Below are 21,082 nucleotides of genomic sequence, written 5' to 3' on the forward strand. Positions count from 1 at the left end.
CCTGTTTGTTTGTGCCGGTGCCTGGCAAAGGGAAGAGGCAGAGGCGACAACTCTGTCCTCCTCCCACTGTTGCTGCCTTCCTTGAGGTTGATTGGGGCAGGTGACAGTTTTTGTGCCCTTGACCCCTCTGGGTCAAGGATGTGGCTGCAGGGAGCTTCTGATTGGGGCTGCATGGTGTGGTCACCCCCATGGAGGTTTTTCCAGGTGCTCAGTGCATAGGGGTGCCAGCCTCGGTACTGCCTGCGCCTTTCTGAGAACAGAAGATGTCAGGTGGCAGCAGGTGGCTCACCCCCTATGGCACATGCCTGGCTGTGTGAGAGGCCCTGGCTCAGAGCCCTGGCACCACAGGGGAGCATGTGGACAGCACTGATGGAGCGGCTCTGCGGAACCTCTCATCTCCTGACCGCTCCCTCTCTCCCTCTCTCTCCCTCTCTCTCCCGACTTTCTCTGAGAGAGAAGAGTGAGAACATTGGCCTGGGAAGGCCTCAGTGCAGTGATATAATGCCTTACAAGACCCTGGAACCACATTTTAAGCAGCAAACCAGGGCAGGGAGGTAGCTCACTCAGAGGAGTGTGCCTACTTGGCTACGTGTGCCACCCAGGTTCCAGCCCCAGATATGCCACATGGGGATGCTGTAGCACTGGGGAGAGTTTTGGTGCTGTGGTGTCTCTCCCCCCACCCTGATTCTGTCTTTGTCGTTCTCCCTTCCAATCTGAAAAAGTTGGCCAGAAACAGTGAAGTCCTGGCATCAGTAACAGTAGCAAATCTGATGGATTCTAAGAGTCAAGAAAGCAATACAAAATTCTGTGACCAAGATGCTGTGGATCCAGTTTGGGGGGTGGCTATACAAAGCTTGCAAGAGGAGGTCACTTGTTTGTTGTTTCTGGGGCTTCACCACTCTAGGCTGATTTTTAGATAGATAGATAGATAGATAGATAGATAGATAGATAGATAGATAGATAGATAGGCAAACAGGGAACAGACATCACAGCACTGAAGCTTCCCCCAGTGTCATGGGGGCTGGGTTCAAAGCTGGGTCATGCACTTGGCAAAGCAGGCACCCTTCCAAATGAGCTCTCACCAACCCTTGTTTGTTTACCTGGGATGCTGAAATGAACCCAGGGGCCTCACTTATACAGGGAATTGCCCAAAGGCCTCCTGGCCTGCTTTTGATGTTATTTTATTGAGGCAAAGGGGAGAGAGAAATAGAGAAAGGAAAGACACCACTGCTTTAGCGTCCATGGAACTCCTCCAGGGCTCTCCAGGGTTCTTCCTTGTGCTGCCAGGACCCAAACCCAGGGCCTCATGTACAGCAAGGCATGTGCTCTAGCAGGTGAACTGTGTACCAACCCAAGGAGGAGGTGACTTTTGAGATGAGGTCCCAAGTTGAGGGGACAGTAGGGATAAGCCCTAGGGCAGGAACTGTGTGGTGTTTTCAAGGAACAGAATGAAGACTGTGGAGAAGGTGGAGGGCACTATGCCCACCCACCCCCCAAAGTGTGGTAGCAACCAACCACAGCATCCACACAGAGTGCTCATCCCTTTTTTTCACAGTCAGGCTAAGATACAACTTTGAGACTGTTCCCTCACCCCTGCCCCCTAAGACCTGCTAATGGTGGGGCTTTCATCTTGTGTCGTTCCATATAAAGGCAGTTCCCAACTGTAGACCTCAGCTATGGTCTCATTCCACAAATCCTTTACTTCTGAAATCAAACATCAAATTCTTCTCCTTGAAGGATTTCTCTTATACTTGAAGTGGAAATAGCAGGAGTCAGAGATATAGCATAATAGCTATGCAAAAAGACTTTCATGTTTGAGGCTCCAAGGCTCCAGATTCAACCCCCAGCACCACCATAAGCTAGAGCTGAGCAATGTTCTGGGAATGGATGAATGGATGAATGAATGAATGAATGAATGGATGAATGGATGAGTGGATGAATGGATGAATGGATGAATGGATGAACGAATGAATGAATGAATGAATGAATTGAAGTAGAAGTGGGGACATTCCCTATTTCTAAGAGGTCTGGAACATACATGTATTCTGTCTTACTCACTTAATCACATACACACACACTCAAAACAAAATGTAAATGGGTGATAGTAATGTTATAGAAAATCATCACTCATTTAATTTAAAACCCAAATTAACCATACTTTGCAATTGTATTATAAAGATCTAACTGCTGGGCACTTCATGCTATGATATAGGAGCTTCAAGACCAAAGCAACAAAGGTGCAATGGGACTGCAGAAAAGAGTTTCCCAGGGTCCAGGCTGTGGTGTACCTGGTTAAGAGCATACATTACAGTGTGAAAGGACGCTGGTTCAAGCCCCTGGTCTCCACCAACAGGAGGAAAACTTCACGAGTGCTGAAGCAGGGCTGCAGGTGTCTTTCTGTCTCCCTCCCTCTATGATCCCCTCAATTTCTCTCTATCGCTATCCAATAATAAATAAATAACAATAAAAATAATTTAAAATAAATTAATACAATTTTGAAAATCACTTTCTGGCCTAAAATGATATCCCAGAATCAGAGAGAGAGAGAGGTTTCCCTATTCTGTTCCACCCATTGTAGTGCCCTTCCTTGCTAGTTTCGCTAGGCAAGGTCCTATCTTTCCTTTTTTTTTCTCCTGCTTTATTGAGATATAACTGACATATAGCACAGTGTATGTTGAAGGGGTGCAGTGTAATAATTGGATGTGTGTATATATTTTGAAAAGATTGCCATGATAAAGTCAACTCAGTCTACCATATTGCAAGGCTTAGCTCAAATGCCTCTTCCAGAAAGCCTTCCCAGACCACACCCCTCCAGAGAGGGTTGTGCTTTGGTCTGTCTTGCATTGGATGTGGGCCGCATGGCTTCTTAACAATTAGGTATGACTTATCTTATTTTAAAACTTTTTAGTTTTATTTATTTTGAATAGAGACAGAGATAAATTGGGAGAGGAGGAGGAGATAGAGATAGATAGATAGGGGGCCGGGTGGTGGTGCACCTGGTTGAGCACACATGCTACAGTGTGCACGGACCAGGATTCGAGCCCCTGGTGCCTCCACCTGCAGGGGGAAAGCTTTGCAAGTGGTGAAGCAGGGCTGCAGGTGTCTTTCTGTCTCTCTTCCTCTCTACCTCCCTCTTCCCTCTCAATTTCTGGCTGTCTCTATCCAATAAATAAAGATTTGAAAAAAAGACAGAGACAGACAGCACAGCTTCACTACACGTGAAGCTTTCCCCCTGCAGATGGGGACCAATGGCTTGAACCTTGGTCCTTGTGCACTGTAATTTATGCGCTCAGTTAGGTACACCACTGCCTGGCCTCAGACCTATCATTTAAAAAAAAATTGAGGTGAAATTCAGATTAACATCAACTTAGCCATTTTCAAGTGTGTGATTCAGAGACACTCAGTACATTTTCAGTGCTATGTCACTATCACCTCTATTAGACTCCAGAACACTCCTATCGCCCCACAGAAGACGCAGTAAGCAGATATTCTCCACTCCTTCCTCCCCCCAGACCCAGGCCACCACAATCTGCTTCCTGTCTGTGGATTTCCCTATTGGGGATGTTTCCTGTATGCAGCTATGTAGTGTGTGATCTTGTTTCTGACCTCACACAATATTTTGGGATTCATGTACACCATATTGTAGCACGTGTCACACTTGATTTCCATTTGTGATTGAAAACTGGCCCTTTGTCTGGTAGGCCACAATTTGCTGATCCACTCACCCATGGAGAGACATTTGGGCTGTTTCCAGCACCTTTGACTCTTGTAAGCCACGTTGCAGTGGACTTTGGCGTGCAGGTTTCTATGTGGACAGATGTCCTCTGTTATGTTTCTACCTAGGAGTGAGATTTTCTAGGTCACACAAATCTATGTATATGTTTTGAGGATCTGTCAAGCTGTTAAGTGTATGGCTCTACCGTTTTGACATTTCTGCCAGCCGCGCACAGGCTTTAGTCTCCCCAGGTCTGTGCCAACACTTGTTCTTTTCTGGTTTGTTTTTTTTTTATAGCCATCCTAGTGAGAATGAGGTCCCTGTGATTTGTTTTTATATCTTGCCTGCTTTCTCTCAAAAGACTGTGAATTACAGGTAGCTGGGATAATTACTAGCAGCGGGGGGTCAGAGTTAGTGTGTGAGCTGAACTTGAATTCTGTCTTTACTTACACAGCCCTTCAGTCCATCACCTGACTTCTCTGAACTAGAATTTCTTCATCTGCCACTTTGTTTGTTTTTTAATAAGAACTAGAGAATGAGCTAGAGCAAAGCATCACTCAGATCTGGTATATGGGATAGAACTTAAAACCACCTGGGCCTCAGGCATACAAGTCCTATGCTGTATGTTGGAATGTCTCTGTGACCCTTTCTTCTCTCTGCAAAATGGAAGCATCTATAGCTGTCGAAGGAAAGAAATGAGATTCAGTCTCAGCACACAGCAATCCATGTCTAGCTTGGGTGGTTTCTCAATAAAACTTTGCCAGAATAATTGGAATCGTGACTACCTCAGTGCCTAGGATGCAGGGTCTATGAGTAAACTTTATGAAATGAATCTGCTCAACCAGCTTTTTTTCCCCCCTACCAACTATTCCCTGAATTCCAGACGACTGTCTTGAAAATTGATTGATCATTCCCAAGAAGAGGTAAAGAAACAAGAACTGGAACAGTGGGAACACTTCCCTGGAAAAATACAACATGAAAACCTAGCTATGTGGCCGGTGATGGCTCACCAGACTGAGTACCCATGTTACCAAGTGCAAGCCCCCAATCCCCACCTGCGAGCAGGGGAAGTTTCAGGAGCAGTGAGGCAGAGCTGCAGGTGTCTCTCTATCTCTCTCCCTCTCTATCTGCCCCTCTTCTCTCAATTTCTCTCTGTCCTATCTAGTAATAACAATGATTTTTTAAAAAGAAAGAAAATGGGGCCAAGCGGGTTAAATGTACATGATATGAAACTCAAGGACTGGCGCAAGGCTCATTGCTCAAGTCCCCGGCTCCCCACCTGCAGGGGATCGCTTCACAAGCATGAAGCAGGTCTGCAGGTGTTTATCTTTCTCTCCTCTCTGTCTTCCCCTCCTCTCTCCATTTCTTTCTGTCCTATATATACATGATACACACACACACACAATAATAACAGCAACAACAGTGGAAAAATGGCCACCAGGAGAAGTGGATTCATGGTGAGAGTCCTAGCAATAACCCTGGAGGAAGAAAGAAAAGAAAAGAGAAAAGAGAAGAAAAAAAGAGGAAACCTGGAAACCTAGTTAACCTAGTTAACCTAGTTAACCTAGTTAACGTTGGGGGCGAGGCAAGCCTAGAGAGGGTAGGGACCTCGTATGAGAATAAAGAGAGCCTTGTTATTATTATTAAGATGAAAAACAACCTTCCCAGAAAGAGATGACACCAGGAAGCTTCTTTGTTGGAAGTCTGGGATTCATGGCCCCAGTGGGGGGAGGGAGAGAGCCACTTTCTCTACTCTAGAAAACGCTCTCTACTGGTGAAAGCTCTCACTACTCTAGAAAGGTCTTTCCACCCCATAAAGGACTTAAGGATACTTTAAGCAATGAGGGCCCAGAAGCCAACTTTGGGGGCCTCGTGCTTCCTTCTCCATCTCCTGTATGAGCTGCTTGGATGGGCAGACTCCCACAGGGTCAGTCACCGGGTAGCTTTCTCTGATTCCCACAGACTTTTTCAAAATCCACGTCTGGCCACACTGCATCAGCAGTGAGTTTGCCTCTGTTCTTGACCACACCGGATTGATTCTTCCCCCTCCACACTTGGTGGTTCCTCTGTTTTGTTTTCACGCCCCTCCACTTCCTATGGCTCTCCCTCTGTTTCTTGCGACTCTCCCCTCATTTTCTTCAGGTCTCTCACAAGCCTCACCTCACCCACCGAGACACCTGGCGTAATCACCTGCTTAACATTACAAGCCCCACATGGACCTGTTGCCCATCTGTTACTTTACTTAATTTTTTTTTTGCTTTCTTTTTACTCTATATTTACTTTTTTTTTTTAATGAAATCTTTCCAACATAAGACAAAAAACCCAAGTACCCATTCACCAGATTCGACAAGTGTTAATAATCTTCCCTCGGGAGTTGGGCTGTAGCGCAGTGGGTTAAGCGCAAGTGGCGTAAAGTGCAAGGAGCAGTATAAGGATCCTGGTTCTCCACCTGCAGGGGAGTCCCTTCACAGGCGGTGAGGCAGACCTACAGGTGTCTGTCTTTCTCTCCCCCTCTCTGTCGTCCCCTCCTCTCTCCATTTCTCTCTGTACTATCTAACAACGATGACATCAATAACAACAATAACTACAACAATAAGGGCAATAAGAGGGAATAAATAAATAATTTTTTAAAAACAAATCTTCCCTCTTTGCTTACTTCAGACTCCTCCTTTTTACCAACTTTTTTGAAGAGTAATTTGCATATGAATATATATTTTAAATATATGGTTTATTGATTTCTTTTTTGGCAAATGTACCCATATAATCACCACCATAATCAAAGCCACTCCAGGAAGTCTCCTCATCCACCCCCCCACATTGGACTTTTCTTCTTAGTTATCAGCATCATTTGCAGTCACTGCATTTATGTTCTTTTGAGTCCATTTATGGTCCATTCCCCCCCCCACCAGTGGACATTCCATGAAAACAGGAACTGTGTCTTTCTCACCAGCCTGGCCTGTGGTGGCCCAGGGTCCCAGTCTGCCAGAACGATGGGGTTGTAGGGGCCAGACATATTACCATGCACATGTACCTGGGCTGGAGCCCTAGCTCCCCTACCTGCAGGGGAGAAGCTTCACGAGTAGTGAAGCCAGTACTGCAGGTGTCCCTCTGTCTCTCTCCCTCTCTGTCTCCCCTCCCCTTTCAGTTTTTCTCTGTCCTATCAAACAAAGAAAAGAAAAAAATCAATCAATAAAAGAATTACAGAGCTGTAGTCAGTATCATCGGGTACATCTTAATACGTGTGTGGACACATCTGTGGAGTTCAGTGCTGCAAACGGAGCTAGTGGATCTCAAAGGACATCTACTTTGCTTTCTGTTTCTTTGTGGTTTAATTTGGCTCTGCATGTGCATGATCTTAACACTCTTGACCACTTTTTTTTTTTTCATTCAGATAGACAGAGGGTCGAAGAGATACCACAACACCAAAGCTTCCTGTTTCCATAACAACTCCCATGTGGTGCCAGGGTTTGAACCTGGGTGGTATGCATGGCTGTGCAGGCAACCTACCCAGTGAGCTATCTCTCTGGCTCTATACTGTTCTCTTTAATTTATACGTGACTGAAAAGTTCATTTCAAAAAATACAGAAACAGACAGAAAAGGGGTGGGAGGCAGGACTTCTGATTTTGGTATGATATTGGAAGGTTGCAGCCATGCACTTGGTGCTTCTGTCAATTCCCTACAAAATGATGTGGACATCGTGGGAACAGGTACTCTAGATGAGAGGTTACAGCAGATGATTGGTGTAGAAAGGCTAGAAATGTGAGCTTGCTGTGGACTGTAGGTGGAGGCCTGGTTTCTCATCCAGTCTCTCTGTGGGGCTGTCTCACCCCTTAGGTATCCTGTTGGAAAACAGAAGAGCATAGTGGTCAGAATACCTGCAACCAGCCTCCCAGGTTCAAATGGCAGTGACACATTCTAACAGTGCAGCCTTGTAAATATTACTTAATCCCTCTGAGCCTCAGTTCCTTAAGTATTTTATTGGTTTATTTTCTATAATTTTTTTTTTTTACCAAATTACCATTCAGCTCTGGCTTATGGTAGTGTGGGGGATTGAACCTGGCACCTTGCATCCTCAGGCATGAGAGTCTTTTTGCATAACTTTTATGCTCTCTCCTTTGCCCAGGCCTCAGTTTCTTCATCTAGTAAATGGGTGTGATACTCATACCTCAAAGACTCATCATGAAGACTGCTTGCACTTGACACATAGTGTTTATTTATTATCACTCTTGATGTTCTTTATATATGTTGGTGCTGTTGGATGTAGCAAGAGAAGAACTCTCTGAAACAGAGGAAAGAAAATTATTGAGTGGTCTGGGAGGTGGCACAGTAGATAAAGTATTGGACTCTCAACCATGAGATCCCAAGTTCAATCCCTGGCAGCACATGTACTAAAGTGATGTCTGGTTCTTCCTTTCTCTATTATCTTCTTCATGAATAAATAAATAAATTCTTTTTAAAAAAGGAAGAAAATTATTGGGGAAAAGGCTAAAAGAAATCAAAAGAAAGAGGCACCCACAGCTGGAAGAAGCTCAGCCTATTAGAGCAACAACCTGCAGGTCCAGCCTCCAGCACCACCTTATGCCAGTGCTAAGCAGTGCTCTGGTTCCCTCTCCCTCCCTCTCATAATAAATAAATATATAGAGAAAGGAAGAAAAGGGAGGAGGGTAGGGAGGAAGGAAGGAAGGAAGAAAGGAAGGAAGGAGCGAACGAACAAACGAACGAACTAGCTGTCACCTGATCTACTTCAGAAGCTCATTTGTGACACTTGGAATACATTTCCAGTATGGTAGCTGCAAAATGATAGTAAATAACTCTGACTTCCTTTTTCCACAGAATGAAGTAGAGCTAGGGGAGCTGCTTTTGTCACTCAATTATCTCCCCAGTGCTGGGAGACTGAATGTTGACGTCATTCGAGCCAAGCAACTTCTTCAGACAGATGTGAGCCAAGGTTCAGGTACAGTCCACTGCCTCTTCCCCTTCTCCTCCCCCACACACACCACCACCACCATTCTCTTTAATAAGACATCTGTAGCTGACACAGGAAATCTGGTTTTCTTTTTCTGCATCCTAGACAATAAGACCCTGTGAAGACAGATAGAATCCAGAATTAGGATATTGGTCCAAGAAAGAAGGGGGTGGAGAGAAAGAGAGAGAGAGAGAGAGAGAGAGAGAGAGAGAGCAGTAATCTCTTGGGTTGAAGCCGGTCAGTCTGAATTAGGGATTTGAAGAGGCCAGGGATGACAACTGCTGAAATCTAGGTGGACTTCCTGCTTGCTTTCTCTGCAGACTATGCCTGTAATGGAGACATGGTGCTCCAGGTGGCGGTGGTGGGCACTGACGCTGCTTTCTAATCAGCACACCCTGAGGCTTGATTCTCTGGTTCAATCTAAGTGTACCATGAGGCTGTCTAAATCCCAGCTCCAAAAAGACTGTCATATTTAAAGTGTCTACTTTGTAGGAAACTGACTCAAACACATCTTTTAATGAAATGGGGTGGATTACATTCCCTCTGTATGTAGTGTCTCCCCTGACAGCAAAAGCTATTATCATAAACCAGCCAGGGTCACAGGGATCTATCTCTTCATTCCAGTGGTGGAAATACTGTCTTCTCTAAGTGCAATAACTGAAATAAATTGCTTTTGCTTTAAAGTGACAACTTGCGTTCTCAAAACCCACTATATAAAAACAGGTTTTGAAGTGGCTGAATGAAGGAATTATATGAAGGCTAGAGAGTTTTACACTCACTTCAATTTAGGAGAATCCTCATGATAAAATGATGAAGGGTTCTGGAGTCAAACTTTCTGGAACTAAATTTCAATTCTACTGCTTGTAAATGATATAGCTTTGGGGAAGTTCCTTAACCTTTATAGCCCTCAGTTCTCCATTTGAAAAATTGGCTTCTCATTAAATAAATTAATGTTTAAATAAATTGTAAAGTAGAGAATGCACATGAATCTCTTCATAAAGTATAAAAACAATTTAAGAATGATTATTAGAGTCCTGATATCTCCATTCTCCAGTGATAATGGCTTTGTAGGAGTGGAAAACCAGGAAAAGACCTGGATCTGACTCCTTCCTCCACTCATGAAGTCATCAGCAAATTATTTTTTTTAGTTATCTTGAGTTCTCAGCTTCATCCTCTGTAAAATGAACATGATGCCCCATCACATAGGAAGAGTGCAACACATATTGAATGACTAGAATGAGGAAAATACAGGCAGGTAAACAGCTAAATGGGTAAAAAGAGTAAAATGGATGGAAAAGTGGATTAATACAAAAAATGGGTGAATGTCTAGACCGAGGGAAAAAAAGACGGGTGAACTAATGGCCAAAAACAGAGAGATGACAGTATGGGTAGGTGGTTGGATTATCAGAAGGGAAGATGGATGGATGGGAAATTGAATATATGATTGGGTTGGATTTCATCATCTCCAACATTCTGTGATGCTGTGTCCAATTCCCAGACCCCTTTGTGAAAATTCAGCTGGTACATGGACTCAAGCTGGTAAAAACAAAGAAGACATCCTTCTTAAGAGGAACAATTGATCCTTTCTATAACGAATCCTTCAGCTTCAAAGTTCCCCAAGAAGAACTGGAAAATGCCAGCCTTGTGTTTACAGGTAGGTAGTGTTCCAAATTCAGATGAACTCAGGATGAGCCATATTCAATTTGCCTTAGACATAGATGGTATTTGTAGAGGGTAATATTTAAGAACTTTGTGTCTGGTATTCAGAGTTTGAATCCACTTACCATTTGTGAATTTGGGCAAGATTCATAGAACCCTATAGCATAATTGTTGCAAATGTGAACTATGGAATCAGGTTTTCTGGCATTTCCACTTTAATTACTGAAGCCCTGGGCAAACAGCTCCCTCTGAGTCTTTGTTTCTAGATCTATAAAACAGTATTCACTTTATAGGTTTGTTGTGAAGATTAAGTGACTTACAACTTTGGAATAATAACAAGTGCTCCAAGTGTTAGCTTTGATGATCTAATGATTCAAGTAGCTTATAGCCTCACTGAAAAACAAAGGTACCTAACTCAGGAAGATTTTAAAAGGCTTCCCCAAAGATGTAGCATTTTATTTATTTTTCATTAGTTTATTTTTTGTTTTGTTTGTTGCTTTATTGAGGGGATTAATGGTTTATAGTTGACAATAAAATACAGTAGTTTGTACATGTGTAACATTCCTTAGTTTTCCACATAACAATCTAAGCCCCATCACCACCACCACTACCACCACCACCACCTAGGTCCTCCTCCACTGTCATGTTCCAGAACCTGAACACCCACCCACCCCCAACCCCAGAGTCTTGTACTTTGGTGCAATACACCAACTCCAGTCCAAATCCTGCTTTGCGTTTTCAGTTCTTATTTTTCAACCTCTGGTGGACATAACATTTTATATGGATGCTTCCTAGACCACTCTCTGGTTGAATGAAGTCTGTTGTTTTCAGTGAATAATCTATTATTTCTAAAGTGTATTATCTATTTCTGCATAGCAAATTGCCCCCCCCCAAAAAAGTTAATAACTTAAATCTTGATCGTCTCATAGTTCCGAGTATAGCTTTGCTGAGTGCTTCTGGTTATGGCTTTCTGATAAGGCTTCTTTCACAGTATTGCCCAGGGCTGCATTACCATCAGAAGACTCAGCAAAAGTCTGAGGAGGACTTTTAAGCTCACTTGCATAGTTGTTGTCAGGACTCAGTTCCTTGCATTAGATTCGTGTGTGTGTGTGGGGGGGGGGGGAACCTCAGTTCTTTCCTGGGTATTAGCCAGTGACCCTTCTCAATACCTCCCCGGGGAACTCACAGCATAGCAAGTGACTTCCACCAGAGTATAAGTGAGGGAGCCAGAGTAGAACAAGATGGAGAGCAGTGTCTTTTTTTGTAACTGAGTCTCAGAAATTAATCTTATCACTTTTACCTTATTCTTCTCATTAGAAGCAATTGACAAAAAAAAAAAAAAAAGAATCTGTTGACCAGATCCAGCTCACACTCATGGAGAGGGGACTAAACAAGGTGTGACTGGTGAGAGGTAGGGGTCATTCAGAACCATTGAGGACTGCCCATCATAACATAATGTTCATAGACGTAATGGTTATTGTTTCCTGTGTCCTATTCTTGGTCAGAACTTCACCTGTGCTATTGCTAATATTCATGGTAACCCACCTTGACCCATAAACATCCTCAGCACCTTAGAGGAACCGAGACTTCAAATCTAAACAGCCATCTTCCCCCCTCACCTCTGCCGCCCCAGGGGCACAAGCTGGAAGAGTCAGGTTTTAAGCTCTGACCTTGCAGCTACAATGAGCAAGGATCTGTCTTTCCTCAAGGATCTGGGTATGGCTGGCACTGGGATTCTGACATCGTTCTGTGAGGACTTCTGCTCCAGGATCACTGGATACCCTCATCTGTCTACATCTGGTCTCAGATCCTGGGCTGCAGGTCTCCCAAGATAGCAGACCCTAGACAAAAACCCTTCCCTGCCAGGCTTCTTCAGTGTGAGCTGACTGCTTCCCCTCACCAAGACTACAAATGTTCTGTGCACAGAGGAGGGCTCGCTCTAGGCTTTCTCTGGGCCTATCACTGAAGAGCCTGCCTCCAATCAGAAGGCGCCTGCCCTAAGTAGACATGTTGATTCTATCTGACAGAGCCTGTGAGGGCTGCTGCCCAGACTGAGTTACGAATGAGGTCCTCTCTCCAAGATTTCAGGTCAAAACGGAAGACAGTGATTGTATTGAATCCTTAAATGGTGCCAGGCGGGCCTCCTAATGATACTGAGCCAAGATTGGATCCGAGTGTGGAATAGCCATCTCTAAGTCTTTAAATCTTTACTGAGCATACAGAGCTGAATGGTGTGATTTAGACTGGGGGGGGGGGGGGGGGGAGACATGGAGAACCTCCATGTGACTCTATTTTACTGAAGCATTTGTGACAAGAGTACCACATGCTTGTTATAATGAGAATCACAACCAAAAGATGTATGGACAATGGGACTAAATGCATGGGGCTTGGAGTCAAGACTTGGGTTCTGGGTTTGTAACCTTGGGAAGACTTATTGCTTAGGCACTCTTCATTGCAAAATGGGCAAAATTTTACAAAGACACCTCAAGGAGTAGAGGAGACAACATAATGGTCATGCAAAAAGGCCTTTTAGGCCTAAGGCTGCAAAAATCCGAGGTTCAGTTCCATATACCACCAAAGCCAGAGTTGAGTGGTGCTCTGACCTCTTTCTGTCATGTCTCTGTATATATCTTCCCCACCCTCACTAAAAATAAATAAATAAATAAATATATTTTTTAAAAATCAAAGACACTTCAAAGAATTGTTAGGTGGATTAAATGAGATCAACAGGGTTCTAAGAGACTGCTCACTGGGCAGAGTGTATGCCTTTCTCTGTATGACACTCAGGCATCATGGGAGCACCAAAGACAACACCAAGGAGAACTCAGTGGGTGGTAGAGCAGGGGTTAGGTGTCTCCTCCTCTCTCCTCTCCCTCTCTCTCTAAATATACATATCTCTAGAGGAAGGCAACATTGCACACATAAGGCCATTGATCAATTTCTCAGTCCTGCATTGAAAAAAATATATGGCATCAGCACATAACTAGTGCTGAGCACTTTGCTCAGCAAACCATCAATCAGAGAACTGTTGTTTTAGAAAAGAACCTCAAGACTGGGGAGAGAGCATCGTGGTTATGCAGAAAGTCTTTCATGGTAGAGGCAACAAAGGTTCCAAGTTCATATTCCAGTAAAACCAGAAGCCAGAACTTAGCAGTGCTGTGGGGAAGAGAGAGAGAGAGAAAGAGAGAGACAGAGAGAGAGAGAGAGAGAGAGAAGGAAAGGGATGAAGGAAAAAGCTGTTCTCCCTTCTCCTTTGTCTAGGAGAAAAATAAACCTGCCCCTCTTCCTCCTCCTTTTTCTAGGCCCTTTTCCTGCAAGTGTGAACTTTGATGCCCTGGTGTGCATTTTTCCGTGCTTTTTTCCCCTTTTCTATGTAAATATTATACACATACAGAGGATTCACTTCCTTTCTAGAGGTATTCCTTCATTCCAGAAGTTTGTGGTAGGCAAACTCTTTGCGCCAAACACTGTCTCCAAGAACTGAGAATATGGTAGTGGATCAAACAGGTTTTCAGCACTAGTTTAGGTCCAGATCATTCTTTTTTAAAAAAAAGAATTTCTTTTTTTTTTAAATATTTATTTATTTTCCCTTTTGTTGCCCTTGTTGTATTGTTGTTATGGATGTCATCCTTGTTGGATAGGACAGAGAGAAATGGAGAGAGGAGGGGAAGACAGAGAGGGGAAGAGAAAGATAGACACCTGCAGACCTGCTTCACCGCCTGTGAAGCGACTCCCCTGCAGGTGGGGAGCCGGGGGTCCGAACCGGGATCCTTCCACCTGTCCTTGTGCTTCGCTCCACATGCGCTTAACCCACTGTGCTACCACCCGACTCCCCAGATTGTCCTATGGACATCAATTGGAGCCTTTCTTTTATTTTTGGTATTATTATTATTATCATTATCATTATTAATACTGAGTATGACCAGGCACAGGCCAATGCAAAAATGAATTGATCTCTTTATTGTTTAATAACTATTACATACCATACTGTATATGCCATTGTGTGGTATATAGTATGATAAAAACAGAGGTTATCCATTCAGGGAGGCGAGGTGGCAGAGATTCAGAGAATATGGTAAGAACTGTAGAGAACCTACCCACCAGGAAAATACACAGAAACACAAACACTTCTACATGTAGTTCAGAGACTGTGGTGCTTTTGTTTTTGCTTTATTAAAGAGTCAGGGCCTCACACATGAACAATTTCACTGTCCAGGCTGCTTTTCACTCAGATAAAGAGACACACAGAGAGAGACAGGAAGAGAGCAAACAGGAGATACAACACTAGAGCTTCCTCCAGTGCCATAGCACCTCCCATGTGGTGCCAGGCCTCAAGCCTAGGCTACATGCATAACAGGGCATGCGCCTTGCCTGGTGAACCATCTCTCCAGCCCCATATGTTCTGTTTCTTCTTCTTCTAGCGTTTGCCCTTCTTCCATAGTAGCCAGTCAAACAGCGTCAGGTTGAGCCTGATGTAAAGTTTCGAGACCTCCTTTGAATCTGGAGAGGTGGCAGTCGTTGACTATGTGGGTCATAGTCTGTCTGGAGCCGCAGGGGCAGTTCGGGTCGTCTCTGGCTCCCCAGCGATGGAACATAGCGGCGCACCGGCCATGGCCTGTTCGATAGCGATTGAGGAGGGCCCAATCATAACGTGCTAGGTCAAAGCCGGGTTGATGCTTGCAGGGGTCTGTGATGAGGTGTTTGTTCTTGACCTCAGCTGACTGCCAGCTCTGTTTCCAAGAGACTGGAACAGAGAAGTTCAGTGTAGGCGTAGGGGACCAGATTGGGTGACGAGACGTCAAGCGTTGGACAGGGTGGGCGAAGATATCCGCGTATATTGGCAGGTCCGGTTGAGTGTAGACGTGGGAAATGAACTTAGATGATGCCGCATCCCGACGAATATCTGGCGGGGCGATGTTGCTAAGAACTGGCAGCCATGGAACCGGGGTGGAACGGATGGTTCCAGAAATGATCCTCATGGAGGAATATAATTTGGAATCGACCAAGTGGACATGGGGGCTACGGAACCATACTGGGGCACAGTATTCTGCAGTGGAATAGCATAATGCCAGAGATGATGATCGTAGTGTGGAAGCGCTCACGCCCCATGAGGAGCTGGCCAGTCTTGCAATGATGTTATTCCTCGCGCCCACCTTTGCTGCAGTTTTTATGAGATGTTCGTGAAATGACAGGGTGCGATCGAGAGTAACGCCAAGATAGACTGGCTGGGCTTCATGCCGGATTCTCGTATCGCCAAGCTGCACATTAAGCTCACGCGAGGCCGAGGCATGGTGTAGATGGAAAACAGATGATACCGTTTTTGCAGTGCTAGGGATTAGTCGCCATTTTTTACAGTAATCAGATATCAGAGACATGTCTTTCGTGAGTGTTTCCTCAAGGATGTCGAACTTTGATGTCTGGTTCTGTTATAGCCCCTTAAATCTCACCTATGGAGCATATAAGGAAGAAGCCTCAAACACCTCTCATTTGACCCTGAGGTTGAAGAGGCAGTGGTCAGCAGGGGAGTGTCAGTTATACCTGCCAGACAAGGTCTGCTTCTCTGGTTTTCTTTATCTTTTAATAGATGCATTGTCTTATGAAAGGGAGAAAAAGAGAAACCAGAAGACACTGCACTTGGCCATATGTGGTAATGGTGATCAAGCCCAGGTTCTCAGGGGTGCAAGTCTTGTGCTCTACCCACAAAGAAACCTCCTGGTTCTTTCTTCTCATTTGAACACTGAGGTTTGAGGCCTGCAGCTTTGGGAGTGGGAAGCCCCTTCCAAAGTTAAATCACATTGTCTATTCTCCTTATAGAGAAGAAAGAATCTCAGATCTCCCTGCCCACTGAAGTAAAAGATTCTCAATCTTGACTGTACTTCAGAATCACCCAGGAGCTTTCAAATGTGCCCAGTGACCAGAGCTCACTCCCCAGAGGCAGATTCAGCAGGAACCAACTCAAGTCCCAGGCATCTCTGTATTATTATATAAATATTCCTAATGCCTAGTCAGGGTTTGAACCTCAGCTAGGAGTGAAGATCCCAGCTGAAGTGGCATTTTACATAAAGGGCTCCCGCTGAGATAATAAAGGAATGTAAACTGAGTTGATAGCAAAGCGAAGCTACGATCTTCCTGGATTTAAATCCATAAAGTTCTAACTTGCTTTAAAAAAATCAACTGTGGGAAAGAACTATCGCCTCCAAACTGAAACCCAGCCCATTAGCTTGTTTCCAAACACTTTGTAAGGAAAGTCAGGTTGCACTGTTTGCCTAGAATCCTGGGGAAGCCTGCGATTAGCTGGTGGGCAGGGCCTTCTCATCAACTTCCTCCTGTGTGGGTGCAGGGCTCTGCTGCAGTTTATCATCAGGTGATCTCTGCAGTGGGGGGTTAAAAGAAAAGAGGGAGGGGGTCAGGTAGTAGCGCAGCAGCGCAGTAGGTTAAACGCAGTGGTGCAAAGCACAAGGACCAGCTTAAATATCCTGGTTCTAGCCCCCAGCTCCCCACCTACAGGGGAGTCACTTCACAGGAAGTGAAGCAGGTCTGCAGGTGTCTGTCTTTCTCTCCTCCTCTCTGTCTTCCCCTCCTCTCTCCATTTCTCTCTGTCCTACCCAACAATGATGGCATCAATAACAACAACCACAATAAAAGCAACAAGGGCAACAAAAGGGGAAAATAAATAAATAAATAAAAGTTTTAATTAAAAGAAAAAAGAAAAGAAGGTCAGATTTGTCTTTGGACAGCTGAGGTCCAAAGGGCTTCTAGGAAAAGGTTTGCTGAACTCATGTCAAGTGGAGTTAGCTATGGGTTTACTGGGCTATTCTTGGAAGAAAGGTGGAGAGCAGTGGGAAGAGAGAGGGGAAAGGAAGTGAACCTTGATGATGACTCTCCAAAAAATTAAACAGAATTGCCACCTGAGCCTGCAGTTCCACTCTTGGGTAAATACCCCTGTGACTCAGTGATTTGTGCAAAGCATCTTCAAAGCAGCATTACTCACAACTGGTGGAAACAGCCCAAGTGCCCTTTGCCATGGTCTATACTTGCAGTCAAATGTTCTTCTGCTGTAAAAGGAAGACAGTTGTGTCTCACACTCCAACAAGAGTGGACCTTGAGGATGAACATTAAGCTAAGTGAATAGGCCTGATAGAAAAGGACGGCTACTACCTAGCTCCTTTCAGATGAGGTACCTCGAACAGTCACAGTCACACAGACAGAGAATGTAGGGGCTGGGGGAGTGTGAGGAGCCCCTGTTTGGTGGGTACAAAGGTTAATCTGGGAAGGTGGGCAGAGTTATGGAGATGGGTGGTGGTGATGAGGCACAGCACTATGAATATGCTTGATGCCACTTGATGCCACAGAATATACTTGATGCCACTGAACGCTAGAGCTAAAAGTAGTGAGCATTGTCAAGTTACATTATATGCATTTTACAATTTTAAGAAATGGAGAGAATGAGAAATGAAGCTAAAGAGAGAGAGGAAGGAAGAAGGAAAAATAAAGCTTGAATCCCACAGAGCCTGAGTAATTCTCCCAGGTTGTCCCCTCCCCCAACTTTTGGCCACCTTTTAGTGTATCTAGCTAGAACTAGAGAGCTTGTGCCTCAAACCTGATCAAGCACACTCATCTCCTGGGAATTAAGTATTAATTAAGTTAAAATGCGGGGCCTGATGGGTGGGAGTGGGTGGGGCCTGGGATTCTGCATTGCTGGCAGCACCCAGGATCTACAGACCAAACTTTGGCGAACAGAACCATGGGAAGCCCAGGCAGAGCATGGGGTGGGGGAGGGGGGTTGAATTCCTTCAATTCAATATGTGCTGGAAAGAATCAAACACTCTGCAGTGATTATATATATATATATATATATGTAATTTCACAGACGGGTGAGGTAGTTTACTTGGCAGTATGCCTGCCTTGCCATCCACACAGCCCAGGCTCAAGATGCCAGCATGCCACATTGCATACTGTGGCACTGAGGAAAGCTTTGGCACTCTGCTGTCTTCCCCCCCTCCTCTCTCTCTCTCTCTATATATATATATCTGGAAAAAGTCAGCCTGGAGTACTGATGCTCTGGCAACACAAGAAAAGGTTCATTTTATTTATTCCATGAGATGGAGTAGCCAGAACAACATGCCCATGCATTCAGGGGTGGAAGCAGAGCCAGGAGCCTCATGCCTAAGTTCCATGCTCTCCTGGACACAGTGATTCTGATTTCTGCCTACTGTTAGGCTTCCCTACCCGGTCTGGGTATCAGTACTACATGAGGCCTTTAAAGTCATGATTGCTAAAATAATAATACAATAAAGTCGTGATTGCTGGGCTTGGCTGGGGCATCTGTATTGGGGTGTGGGGCAGGGGGGAGGTCTGCACTTCCCAGAGCTCCCAGGTGGGCCCCTTGTGCAGCCCTTGTTGGCTAGGATATGCTGAGAAAGTTCTGCCTCCCACCTATCTGTCTGCTTGGCAGAACCAGAGTTCCAAGGCACCTGGTCTGTTTGCCATAATTGCCTGGCTCTCTGCAGCTGTAGCATCAAATTGTTTAATTGAATCAGTTAGAGAGATGAGCTGGGTGGGGAGGCAGAATGAGACAGGAGGTCTGGAGGACAGTGCTGCCACCTTCCAGCCTGGAAAGACTCCTGGGCTGATTGGGCACCAGAGAATGACCTGGCACAGTGGCAGAATCTGGGCAGCAGGGCAGTGGAGGCACTCAGGGTTTCTGGTACAGGAGAGAAAAGGAAGCTGGTCTGCAAGAACCCGAGACTCTCTCATGGGGGAGATATTGTGGATTGTTTCTGGAGCTTGAGGTCCCCTAGACTGTGCCCCCCCCACACACACACACACACACCTGGCCATACTTCCTCAACCTGACTTACTGGGCGCAGACCCTCATGCCTTCCGGAGAAACAGTAGCACTCAGAGTATGGAGGGGAGTGAGATAGTCTGGATCAGCATTCCTCTTAGCAGCCAGGGAGATGGTGCAGTGGAGATCAGGACTTGCAAGCACAGGTCCTGAGTTAGATTCCCGGGCGTCACATATGCTCGCTCATTCATAAATAAAGATGTTTTCAATTTCACCCTTATCATTCAATAGATGTGGTGTAAGCTTCTCTGAACTTCAGTTTCTTCCTCTGTTCCAAGCTTCCAATCTCAGTACCTCACACAAAAAGCTTTAGACTGTGTCTGGTTTATAGTGAGTGTTGAGGAAATGCCAGCTATATGGTAGTGATGGTGGTGACGGCAACAGTGGTCTTGGTGGTGGTGGTGGTGGTAGTGGTGATAATGGTGGTGGTGATAGTTAGAGATCAGAATTTAGAATGACACAGACTTGGAATTGAATCTTGGTCCCACCATTAGCCAACGGTGTGATTTCAAGCACACGATCTCTCTGAAGCCAGCTTTCTCTTTTGTAAAATGAAGCAGATTATTCCTACTATGAGGACTAAAGGCAGATCAGCACATGGACCTGTCCTTCCCAGAAGCAGTCACTTGGAAAATCCTACCTGCTGTTTTAATCATCATGTGTGTCGGGAGAGCTGCAGTGCTGCTACTTCTGGGAATAATGGCTCAGCCCAGCTGCCTTTGCTTGTCTCCCCACCACTTCTCACCTCCTGCCCATCATCCCAGAGTTGCCAAGGATTAACATGAAGCCTAGGCCAGCCAGCGCCAAAGCCAGGCCGGTTTATGTTCCCTGTGACTCTCTGGACCCGGCAGGAGGCATCAGGCTCTGGGCCCAGACCTGGTCATGAGAAGTGAGAGGAGGAGTGAGGATACTAACACTGCTGCTTTCTAGCCAAAAGACCAAGAAGGTGGGCCCCTGGGAGCCAGAGTTTGGGGAAAACCTTATAAAGGAGACAGCTTGAGAAGGGAGTTCACAAATGGATATGTATCTCAGTTTGTTCCTGAATTGTGTGAAGACGGATGTGGTCTTCAACAGTTCATCAGGAAGACTTAGGGAACTGAGCTACAGGAAAGAGAACTAGCCCATGGTGACACACATGAAGGACATGTAGGAATAGGCTACAGAGGCTTTGGAACCTGAACTGGCATTGGAATAACAGCACACAGCAGGCAAGTTAGTACTGGGGGTCAGAACCTAACTGATCAATTAATTTCCTGCTGCAAATTAAAAAGAAGAAAACATGCTCAGTAAGATTGACATAAGACTGGAAGCCTCATAATATTCAAAATGTCCAGGAGAGGACTGTGAAAAAACTCACCTGAGAAGGGGTCTGTTTTATTATGCAGGTAACACAAGTTCAAGCCTGGTTCCCACTGCATGGAGGGAAATTTCAGTGCGGTGGTCTTTTCTATCCTCTCTCTGTCTCTATCTCAAAACAGAAACAAAAGTCATACTAAAAGGTGAAGCCCTGAGTGACAGTAGCAACAAAAAATGTCAAGGATGGGGCCAGTCGGTGGTGCACCTAGTTGAGCACACATGTTACAGTATGCAAGTACCTGGGTTCAAGCCCCCAGTCCCCACCTGCAGGGGGAAAGCTTTATGAGTGGTGAAGCAGGGCTGTAGGTGTCTCTCTGTCTCTCTCCCTCTCTATCCCCCTTCCCACTTGATTTCTGGTTGTCTCTATCCAATAAATAAAGATAATAAAAAATTTTAAATATGTCAAAGATATAATCTCAAATTACTTGAATTATAAAAAGCCAGAAAAACCTGGCAGATTTTTAGAGAAAAATAATAATGAGCACACCCAGATGTTAGAATTATCAAAAATTAGAGACCAGCCTTTTTCTTTTTAAA

General features: G+C 45.0%; 1 protein-coding gene across 5 annotated transcripts in view; it reads left to right on the plus strand.

Moving 5' to 3' along the window:
* Positions 1–21,082, plus strand: part of SYT17 (synaptotagmin 17) — a 76,907-nt gene that overhangs the window by 34,369 nt on the left and 21,456 nt on the right. For 4 of the 5 annotated variants that reach the window (XM_016185341.2, XM_060172887.1, XM_060172886.1 and 1 more), the window contains 2 exons: positions 8,550–8,670; positions 10,181–10,336. In XM_016185341.2, the coding sequence (XP_016040827.1) occupies positions 8,550–8,670; positions 10,181–10,336 (277 nt within the window). Of the gene's footprint in view, positions 1–8,549; positions 8,671–10,180; positions 10,337–12,050; positions 13,002–21,082 lie in introns of those variants that run through there. The other variant, XM_060172888.1, reaches the window with a different exon arrangement.

Source organism: Erinaceus europaeus, chromosome 15 (assembly GCF_950295315.1).
Source record: "Erinaceus europaeus chromosome 15, mEriEur2.1, whole genome shotgun sequence".
Classification (NCBI taxonomy): Eukaryota; Metazoa; Chordata; class Mammalia; order Eulipotyphla; family Erinaceidae; genus Erinaceus; species Erinaceus europaeus.